This window comes from Nicotiana tabacum, chromosome 24, assembly GCF_000715075.1.
Source record: "Nicotiana tabacum cultivar K326 chromosome 24, ASM71507v2, whole genome shotgun sequence".
NCBI classification, from domain to species: domain Eukaryota; kingdom Viridiplantae; phylum Streptophyta; class Magnoliopsida; order Solanales; family Solanaceae; genus Nicotiana; species Nicotiana tabacum.
Genome location: NC_134103.1, coordinates 69,976,449 through 69,987,992, shown reverse-complemented (window position 1 = coordinate 69,987,992; position 11,544 = coordinate 69,976,449). Strand labels below are relative to the sequence as shown.

At 38.3% G+C, this 11,544-nt stretch overlaps 1 protein-coding gene across 3 annotated transcripts; it reads right to left on the bottom strand.

Moving 5' to 3' along the window:
- Positions 1-1,477: 1,477 nt before the first annotated feature.
- LOC107793899 (cyclin-T1-3) lies at positions 1,478-10,220 on the bottom strand. 3 transcript variants are annotated; one of them, XM_075247114.1, is made up of 7 exons: positions 10,044-10,220; positions 8,495-8,735; positions 5,448-5,529; positions 3,966-4,100; positions 3,531-3,706; positions 3,290-3,441; positions 1,478-3,020 (listed from the first exon to the last, which is right to left on the bottom strand). In XM_075247114.1, exons 2-7 carry the CDS (start codon positions 8,725-8,727, stop codon positions 1,897-1,899), a joined length of 1,902 nt encoding a protein of 633 aa, XP_075103215.1. In that variant the 5' UTR covers positions 8,728-8,735; positions 10,044-10,220; the 3' UTR covers positions 1,478-1,896. The 3 variants fall into 3 exon arrangements, with proteins under 3 accessions (XP_075103215.1, XP_075103214.1, XP_075103216.1); XM_075247113.1 differs by having other exon boundaries at positions 8,495-8,825; positions 10,044-10,217; XM_075247115.1 differs by having other exon boundaries at positions 3,935-4,100; positions 10,044-10,169.
- Positions 10,221-11,544: the final 1,324 nt, after the last annotated feature.

Sequence of the window (11,544 nt, the reverse complement as noted above, 5' to 3'; positions counted from 1 at the left end):
ATAACGATATTTAAATTATGCACTGCCGAGGGTCGAACGGCGCGAACCATAGATGCATCTATTTAATTTGCCGATATACTATAATATATATATATATATACATAGTTTATAAGTCATATTCGATAGTATATATCTTAAGATATACTATATATACATCTTACTATATATATATATAGCCTATATATCTTAAGATGTATATATATCTTAAGATCTACTATACTATACTATATATATATCTAGTATATCTAGTATACTATGTATATATAGTATATCTTAAAATGTATATATAGTATATTTTAAGATGTATACTATGTATATATAATATAGTGTATATATAATATAGTATATATATATTTTAAGATGTATATATAGTATATAAATCGAATATAGCTTATATATCTTTATTACTATTTTTTTTCTCTAACTTCTATAAAAAAAAATTAAAAATAGAAAATTTCTGTTGGGCCCGTTTAGGCCCACTTAGGCTCGGGACCGGCCCACTTAACCCGAGACCGTTAGTTCGTGGTCCCGGTCCCGAGCCGGTTCCAGCAATAAGCCCGCGAAGCCCGGGATCGTTTAGGACCGGACCGCATAGGACCGGCCCACTTAGGACCGGGCCCGCGAAACTTACCACCCTTAAGCCATACTTTTCAGGCCTAACATTTCTTCCGTTTTATTTTTGTTTTATCCGCTTTTATTGTAAAGTAACTTTCTTCATATAAAAAAAAATCGCTTCTTATTATCATATAGTCCTGTTTCATATATTTCAATTTATGTTTGAAAAAGACATAAACAGAAACCAGATTTCCATCCAATTTTGGATCTGGGAAGTAGTCTGATGGAATACATAATTTCCCACGCCGCGCTTGCATTTTTACGTTCAGAACAAATATGCTAGTAATGCTTAGTATGGTATTGGTAGGAAATAAGATATTCAAACAAATTTTTACATTCATCTATTATATTTTCATGCAAATAGGGGGCAAGAAGACGTGTATTATATTTTCATGCAAATAGGGGGCAAGAAGACTTCGTAGAAAGATGATACTTCAATTCGCTGTTGTTTTAAGAATGAGTTCAAACGCAAATGTGAACCAAATAAATTAATGAACAGTCTTGGTCTTATTAAAATTTTCAAAACGAATTGAGTCGAGAGTCATGATCTCCATAACCATAAGAGTAGAATAACTTTGAGATAATACAAAGAGTTGCTATACATTAGACAAAACTTTGATCTATGAATGCTGATCCACTGTATAAACATCCTCACAGAGTCAAAATTTTGGTGATCATCCATTGAAGAATACTCGAACAGCTGTTGATTCTAAACTACTTTGGCATGCCCTACTTGTTAATTGTTAGTTGGAATTACTCACTGAAGATGCACCCAAAAACAAAAAATAAAAGCGGGGGAAAAGAGAGACATCTTCAATTAACAGAAATGGATAAAATCAAGGACTGGATGATGCACCAAGTAGGCAGAAATATAACTCGTTACACAGCAAAATAAGTAGTTTTAAAGGTTAACTCTCCCATAATGTACAGGAAATAATGAACAACACTTTGAAGGACACTAACAACTTGGACAATTACCAGAATCCATTCTTACAAATTCTGCAACATATTTGAGATATCGAAAAGGGAAATAGGGTAGAGCAGAATATGGTAGGGGTTCAAAATCAATCCGGAGAATAGAGTTACATGGTTTCCTTCATATAAATAGTGGCTCTTTCACCAATTGAAGTTGTGGCAAAATTTTTTAGAGACATGAATAAGGAGAGAGAACATAGGATCTAGCTGTGACAGCCTGAAATAAACTTCTCTCCTCGGATCAGAATGTCTAATCTTGTTCAACAGAACTAGCTAGATATGCTGCTTCAAAGCACAGAAGACATCTCAGGCATGATTTTCCTGCATCTGCCTTTTGTGGTCCCTCTCAGAATAATCAAGCCTCCCAGCCCCGTTTCTATCATCTGGAAAATCTTGGTAAGATTGATTGTGGCTCCCTGTTACATACTCATCCCGCTTACCCTCCATCAGTTTCTCTGAGGGGCTACTTGCCTTCCTTTTCCTACTGTTCAACTTTGGTGACCGATAAACCTTGTCAGCATCATCATATGGTTCCAGTTCCCCTTCTTCAACATAGTCGTAATCTTCCCCACGTGAAGACTGCCGTTTTGACCCTTGGTGATGCCCATCCCCAGCTTCATCTTGAGGCTTTTCATGATATGTGTTCTCATGCTCCGGTCTGTTTGAAGGCTTGCTCCAGCTTTCTTTTCTTTCCCGTTTGATTTTCTCATTCCCAGCTGCCAGTTCTATTCCATCCTCCAATTCCCTCTCAATGAGATCATCGTCATCCATAACATCAGTTTTCCTGGTTACATCCCCATGGGATTTTCTGCGTTTCTCCAATGCTGCCTTGACCTTGTTCTCAACAGCTGCTTTGACCTTGTCTTTATCAATCTTTTTAACTCCTTGCGGTGACTGGCCAAGTCTGCCATCCTTGTTCTCCAGGGCTCGACCATGGTACCTCTCCTTTGGTTCCCCTTTACGCCTTGTTTCAGCTTTCCCAGTGTTCTCTTCCTGATCATCTTCATCATGGCTTTCAGAACCATACTTTGATCTACTTTGTACCTCTGCTGCATTACCCTGATAAGCCAACTGCTCACTTTCAAGCTTCTGCCTATCACTAATCTCATCATCTCCAATACGATCTGAAGCATAATTTTCAGTACTTCCATAGTTATTAGTGCTAGTTTGAGCTGCCTCAGAGGGCCCACTGTGATTATCAGCATATGGTTGATCAGGAATTGCCCTAGAAGATGCGCGATTAGAGGTTCCTGCATTTGAATTTGCAGCTCCACCCAGAGAGTTACTGTTATTTGCAGCATGCTCTTCATTTGCAGCTGAAGCTTTTCCTGCAGGCCTTTGATTTCCACCAGCACTTCCTTCTGCTTCACTAGCCTGAGAAGGTTGTACTCTATTTTGTTCATACAATTCTAGCATTTGGTTGCTCACCTCTGCAAGGGTAAAGAATGCAAAGTAAGATAGCGAAGAGCTATTGCTTTCATTGTTTGCACTCTACACCCCCCCCCCACCCCCCAACCCCCAACCCCACCCCCAAAAAAGCCCAATTGTAAATTAGTCCTTTATTAGGAAAAAACAGGAAGTTCATTTCAGAACGTTTCCATGTACTGATGTGGTCACAGAATCCCTGAAAGTAAGCCAAACTGGGTTCATCCAATACCACAAATTCACATAGTATACATATCCAAGGCAAGACACCAACCCTCCAGTTGGCGTGGGGTGACATCAAACTCCTGCCACCAAACCTTCTCGCCATCAGATGGGAGCTTTACTCTGAGAAACTTGGCTGCAAGGAAAATGGCACCTGCTGCAATGTGATGGGGCTTAAATTGCAAGCATAAGGACGTCCGAAGCCTGCACGCGGCTCTCCCACGTCAACAAGAGATAGGTGTGACCATCAATTGGTACATACAAATATTAAATAGAAGAGAAACATATCATACCCATCATTCACAAAGTTCCATGCAACTTGAGCTAGGGCATTCTGAGCAACCTTGAATTTCTTTATCGCCTCAACAAGGGGTTTATATGGATGATGTACATTAAGATCAAAACCAAGAGTTGCAAGAACAACCCTCTCTCCCTGCAAAAGTAGTTCTTTTTGGTGTTCGTATACTTCCTGCATGACCACACAAAATTTTTGAATTATTTTAGTATGTAATAATAAGACACTAAAAATGATTAAAGGTACCAGAGGAAACAGATGAACAGAAACTGAACGGCCAGTAACTATCCATACAAATTAGCGAAAGGCAAAATCTTCCACATATAAGCAGTAGGAAGAAAGTTTTAAGGTCAAATCTAGAAGAGGACCTAAAAGTAGAAGATGGATTTAATAGATACGTACAGAGCACAACCACCAGGCCAATTGGCAATACCTTTTGCTTAATCCTCTGCGCTGCTGCAGCATCTTTCTTATGAATGATCTCATAAGAAACAAGTATAACATCTTTCAGGGGACGAGGAGTTTCTTCAACCTTTCCTGCAAGGAACATGCATACTGTGGCAATGCTCTGCAAAAGGTATGGAAGTTGGGTAGAATATTAGTTAGTTCTATCTACCACAAACTTTAGCTAATTAGTACAATTACTTGTAAAGATGTTCTCTTACCTTATCAAAAAAAATGCTCGTAAAGATGTCCTTTTTTCTTTTGATAAGTGGACAGCCATTAGTATTTACCAGTAATACAAAATTCCTTCACTATTAGCTAACTGAATTGTTGCCCGTCATTCTAGAATCTCCCCTCAATTAAGTTATGTTTATTATAGTTTTTAGTACCATAAAGGACCAAGATATCTAACTGAATTCCTCCTTAAACCTTTCCTACATTCATTGTTCTTCACAAACCTCACAATTTGAAAACGTAAAGCATCATTTTGAACTGCTTCTCCAAATGATGTACTAACTGGAAACCTGTGCATAATACTCATGAGAAAATGCTTACAGGTCTGATGATTTTGGGTCCACATACTTTTTTTAATAAGTAAATATTATTAAGGCAAGTACCAAGTACTGCAAAATACAAGATTACAGCAGTACAGAGGTCACCATATAACGATAAACACACTCATCTCAATGAATCTAAAAAGTTTAAAACATCTGATAACTCTTCTACCCGAATACATTTTTAGTAGGTATTGGAGATTCAATCTAGTCACATAAAAGGAACCGGTTTTCGGCGTCAAAAGTTGGTGGCCCTCTATTGGACCACTACATGCTAAAAGATTGATGGTTGCTCTATTGCTGGGTGATATAAAAATACATCTAATGCCCCCTTGTGTCTTTTTCTTTTTCCTTTCTTAATTGAACCTTTGTTTCTCTTGAATTTTATTAAAAATGCAAGGTAGCATAGCTGATAAGAACATATACCAACGCTTGAATTGCAAGGTATAAACTAAATGCAAGGTATGATAAAATATAAAGTTCTATGGGTTAGGCGCATGTCACAGGTCCGAACCTGTGACATGCGGAGAAGGGTAGAGGGGCGGGCCCATTATCCACTGAATTGCCACTGGCGCTCGGCAATTTTCTCCGTTATCAGAAAATAGTAATAGAATACATAATCCTACTTACAAAACCAATCAGAGACCATGCAGCTTTCATTTTCCATGCAATTTAATCAACCAAACCCAACTAATGGCACCGATCGTTTTTAGCCAATAGATGCCAAACCCAACTATATGGCATATCCTGTAACTTGGTTAGGCACCAAAAGATCTTTTGCTCATCCACAAGCTTACACGATATTCAAGGAAATATGTTATGCAATCACTGCTTTCATTTAACAAATATATACAAAAGGTCAAGCAGCCATAGATGCAATAGATGGTAAAACTGAAACGGATCGGAGAGTTACTTACCCTCCTATCATTCCTTGTATGAGATTGCCGGAGAAAGAACCGATGACAAAATATTATTGCAGTGGCAATTGTTACCTGAGGCCTGCAAGCACCCAACAATTGAACCATGAATGATAATGGTTTATTTCATACAGTGAAATAGGTGTGATACTGCATTTATGACAAGCCTGAGAAAGCGCAAATGAGAGTTCTTAAAAGAAACAACTGCTAATGCTGTAAGCCGCTGTAACATCAAGAGAGCTCCAATCATCGTATCTAATATGATATTGTATATCAACAAAGGAACAAGACGCGGACTAGTCCTCTAAACTATGTTTATATATTTACACATGCATAAATATGCATTGGCATATGCATTTATCAGTAAGAAATGACACTAGAAAATCTTAGTGCAGATATCCCTCCTTTTTATCTAGTTTGAACTTATATCCGCAGTCAAAAGAAGAAAGGGAAGAGAGAGCAATACTTAAAAAATCATATCTCTAAAGAATTTTGAAACATTTAGGGGACACAAGAGGTCATATTTGGCCATATTAAAAAAAAAAAAAAAAAATTGGGGGGGGGGGGGGAGGAGGAGGTGGGGAACAAGCAAGAAAACATTGTGTTATTAAGAGCACCACGGGGTACAACTACTTGTTGATTAGCATGATTCAAGGAGATTTGATTTAGGAGTGTTGATTAGCATGATTTCAAGAGATTTGACTATATTTAGGAGATCCGACTTAATTTGATAGATGGGTTGATTGTATAGATTTATTTTATTTCCTTGTTGCGGACTAGGAGAACTGGAGAAAGAAAGGACTGGTGCCCGCTCTTATTACTCCATCTTTGAGCATATCCGACACCAATTGTTCCATAACATGCTTCTGAAAATATGGATACCTATATGGTTTGACATTTATCGGACCAGCCCCAGGATCCAAGTGTATCGCATGGTCCTGTGGCCTGCTAGGAGGCAACCCATCAGGCTTCTGGAAGACATCACAAAATGAATCTAAGAGCTGGCGCAGTTCAGGGGAAACAGATTTGCTGGTGGCGGTGCTGGCGCAATCTGATTAACAGTGGAAGTAAGAACATCTTATGGTACCACTTGTAAACAAAAATATGCGGAAATGGCATTTGTAGTTGTGTACCGCCTCAAACTATGCAGTTGAACTGGTTGTGCTTCTACCGGCTCCTCACCCTTCCAACTAACAACGGCTCCATTGAGCGTGAATTCAAATAGACGATCAGCATAGTCTATCACCACTCGCCCCAAGGTAGCTAGCCAAGAAACGCCGAGGACCACGTTTGCTCCATGAACGGCCAGCAAATACAAGTCCAAGTCGAGAACACTTCCTTGAACAGACAATGATACTTGGCGTGCAACACTATTGCAAGGCAGCCGCTAGCCGCTGGCCGCTTCCCACCACCACCGAGAAGGTGGGTACAGAGGTGATCAATAAATGTAGGAATTTCGCGGCCCTTGCTTGAACTAAATTATGGGTGTTGCCACCGTCGACCAACACCTTGACCGCTGATCCATTCACATGTCCGGTAAAACGGAGGGTGGTACCCGAACTGCCAACGGCGAGAGCATGGTAAGAAATAGCAGAATGCTCCTGTACCTCCAAATATTGCAGCTCCTCGGCCAAAATATCATCGGAAACAAAGGTTTCTGGCATCGTTGGGTCAAAATCGGAGCCATCAGTGAGAAGCATCAATTGGGGAGGAACCTTGCACTTGTGGCCAGCAGTATACTTCTCATCACAATTGTAGCACATACCCCGCTCACATCGGCTCTGGAGTTCAGCATGAGTCAATCGTTTTAGGGGTGGTCAGTTGGGTGTTTGAGGAGTCAAAACGGTGGACACATGAGTCGTGGGTGTTTTGTGAAATGACGACAGGCTAGGGTTTAGTAATAATGGGGGTGTTTTGTTGGCAAACGCGGGTCGGGTCGGTCCTTTTTCACTGAGAATCCGCTGCTCATGGATGTGGGCTAAATTTAATGCATCCTCATACGTAGTGGGCCAATGGGCCAAAATCGAGTTCTTAATGTCATCACGCAGCCCAGAGATAAACAGGCGGCCCATGAGCCTATCGGAGATGTCATCAGTCTCGTTCGCCACCTTCTCAAAACGGCTCTGCAACTCCGATACAGTGGTCAATTGTCGGAGCTTAGCCAGTCGCCCCTCAGCCGATTCAAGCCCCTTTGGAAGGAAACAAACGCGTACCTTCTCTGCAAAATGTGTCCATCCCGCTAGCTGCTTATTCCGAAACAACCAGCGGTACCACACTAAAGCTTCGTAGTCGAGGTGAAACGATGCTATAGTGAGCTTCTCATCTTCAGCAATTCCATAGTGATCAAAATAGTGCTCCGCTTGAAACAACCAGGCTTCCGAATTCTCACCACAAAAGCGACTGAACTCCACTGGCTTGTGGCGGAGGGTGGTTGTCGCCGGTTCTCATCCTGCCGGCGGTCTGTTAGCAACAACCTCCATGAGAAGACCACGAATTCTAGAGAGTTCCTTAAACATTGAATCTTTGACTTCCTGAACCGAATGGTCGACTAGAGCCTTGAGTAACTTTTGGTCCTCCATGAGTGACCTCTCAATGAAAGCACCAATGAAACAAACTGAAATTCGAACAGCACAATCCACAACCAATAAACTCGATAGTTGTATTCCTCAACAGAAATTACAAGTAACTGAATGCTTAAAAAAAGGACAGCCTGGTGCACTAAGCTCCCGCTATGCGCGGGGTCCGGGAAAGGGCTGGACCACAAGTGTCTCATTGTAAGCCAATTTCACCACAACCTAGAGTAACCTCAGATTGACAGTGTAATGATAAGGCAGAACTGCAGTACAGATTATACGAAGTCATCTTTATCAAAAAGGTATAGATTACACCAAGTCACGCATTAGCAATTCTAGCAGTGTGTAAAAAAATGCAAACATTGCACCTGCTAAAAGAAAAGACTAAAAGAACAATCACCAAATAGCACAAAAAATGGAATCCAATCATAAGAAAGCCACAATGACGACGACAATAAAAAAAAAAGGACTTACACTTTAAGCCTCATGCCCAAATCTTGCAGGAATGTACAATATGACTTGCGTAGATAAGTCTCTTTCTTCAAATCTATACCATCTTGTCGCGATGGGGAGTTCTCTTCAATTTCCTTCCTGGAGAAATACCAACGACCACCACTGTCATCTGGCCTTTCTTGAGAAGCCCTAAAACTTCCACCTTCATAAGCTCCATGATGCGTCAAGGGATCACCAGACATCAGACCAGCCATAAGAACCTCTTCAATCCCCACGAAAGTTATCAATAAATTATGAAAATGGTCTCTATGGACAACAGCAATTATTTACATGATCATCACCGAGCAACATCCTATAAATAAATCAGCCAGAAAGACAGAGGATTTGAACAGGAAACATAACTGCATAGAGGCAGTCAAAACCCAAAATATAAAAGCATAAAACCCAAAATGAAAAACATTGTCAATTTCACAAGATGCAAGTGACATTGAGTCTGTATTAACCAATTTAAGTTTTCTAGCTTACATTAACTATTTCTTTGAGGAGGCATTTATATGACTTACTTTCCCAAAAAGGGGGAGAATGTCGCATCATAACACTTAGCATCTGCTGAGAGCCGTAAAATGGTACGTAACACTTTTTTTGACAAACAATTGGCATATGGTACTATCCAATGGCATTAATAAGTCTGAACATTCAACTTCCACACTTTCAAATCCATGATTCTAGTCAACAAGATTTTAACAAACACATAAACAGGCCAAGAATATGTTATCCATGAGACAAAGAATGTTGCTTCTTCCTCCGCAACTGATTTTGGGGGTTGGTGGACACAATCTTGAGATCATTTAAAACTTCATTTGGAAAAAGACGTAGATTGAGCAAAGAGAAAAATTGATGCCGCCACCAATCAATTCCCAGAAGAAGGTTACAATTAAAAATACTACTACTACTATGCCTCCGTCCCAAACAAGTAGGGGTCAGCTATATGAATTCTCATTGACCATGTTTCTCCATTTAACTCGGGGGTAAAGCAGATAAAACTTTACAAGCAGGAAAAATCCACATGAACAGTTTCTTATAGGTCAAGAAGAAAAGAAAAAAATGCAAACAAGAAAGCAGATACATGCTTTGAGCAAATTGTGGAAGTTCTTTTTTAACAAAAATAACATCAACTTACTTATCGTTTGGATTCTATATTATTATATATTTCTTAAGAAATTCAATAACTTTGATAAATTCACCAAAATAGTTAGTACAATTAACAAGCTCAAAAATCAAGAAACTAAGTGTCACCAAAAATCAGATTTTTACAAGGTAGGTAAGTCTATTTGCTCAAATATATAAGAATGATACTAAAAATAAGCAAATCTCTCATGCTCAACGCAAATAATAATAATAATATTAGTAAGAGCTTAAACTCCTCAACTATGAAAACAAAAAAGAACCCTTTTTTAAAATAATTTTTTCATTTAGCCACTGCAACGGAAAATCAAAAACAAAAAAGAAATTCTACAAGATAGGGTTAGAAGAAGAACAAACAGATACGACACAAGACTTAGAGAAAAACCTGTCCGTTACAAGGAACTGAGGAGATTCTACTTCACCGCCGGCGAGATTTAACGGCGAGAGACGGCGAGGATGACGGCAATTCAGAAAATTGAAGATTCGGAGGGTTTGGGTTTGGGAGAGGACGAGAGAGTGAAAGAAGCGCAGGGAGGAAAAATGTGGGGGCTTTATGCAAATTGGAGAAAGACTATTCCTCACTATAAGTGATTTTATTCCAATTTGCGGTTCACTTAAACCGTCCGGCTTTTGGTTTAATTGTCCGGTTTGCTTAACTTTATTGAGTTTTGCTATAAAAAATAAAAAAATAAATTGATAACCGAGACATTGAAATGACACCAGGTAACCGGTTTTAAGGGCATTGTTTAAAACACATTCAGTTTTTAAAATTTATTTTAAATTTTAAATTTAGTTAAATTTGCTGAATTTAAGACAATTCTCCTTCTCATCATCCTTCTTAACTTTATACTATTGGGTGACTTGTCACAATTACTTTCGCTCTCTAAAGTTAGAACTTCGAAGTTTAAAATATCAAGTTAAACGTTGCAGCTCGAATTTCTGACCCAACAATCCAAAATTTGAATCTTCAGGCCCATAACTAAAAAATTAGAGTCTTGTAATTTGATTCCGATGTAGCTAAATTTTAAATACTTTATTAATTTTGATTATTCATGAAGGAGGCCAAAGCATGAAAATTATAAAATACCAAGCATGATATAAATAATAAGGTCCCGTTTGGTCATAGATTTTGTCTTCATTTATTCAAAAAAATTGAATATGTTGTTTGTTTATTAAATATGATCATATTTTTTTTGGATGGGGTGGGAGGGGGGGATTCAAAAAATTTCAAGTTTCCAAAATTCCAAGTTTTCTTCCACTCACAAAATTCCAAGTTTTTTTCAAATAAAATGTATGTCCAAATAAAATTTCAACTTTCAAAATTATTTTTTAACACAACTTCAAAAATTATTTTTTTTAAGTTTCAATCAAATTTATATCCATACGCTAGCTAAGAGAATTAATGATGTATTCAGAATATTTTGGAAATGGTCTAGACAATGCTTAAGATAAACGATGGTCTATGAAATCGAAAAATACTCTTGCCTAAACATTTTGTTAAAGTCTTTATTAGGCTACTAGCTATTTAACCTAGGTGGCACCCAACTGGAAGCTCTCATAAAATTCTAGCAATTATATGATTTTAAATACTTTTTTTGCTTCTCATTCGATGTTCTATACCCGTATTAGGACGTCAACTTCAATTCGAATTCACATCGCGTGAAACCTATTCAAAATGGACGGATCCTGTGTGTGTGTGTGTGTGTGTGTATATATATATATATATATATATATATATATATATATATATATATATATATATATATATATATATATATATATATTGATCCCAACTCAGAAGCTAACTTGAAACCATTCATGTCAACTAATTATATTCTTTGTAAATCTACCTTGCCCAAGAATGCACACGTCATACAAGTAATAAA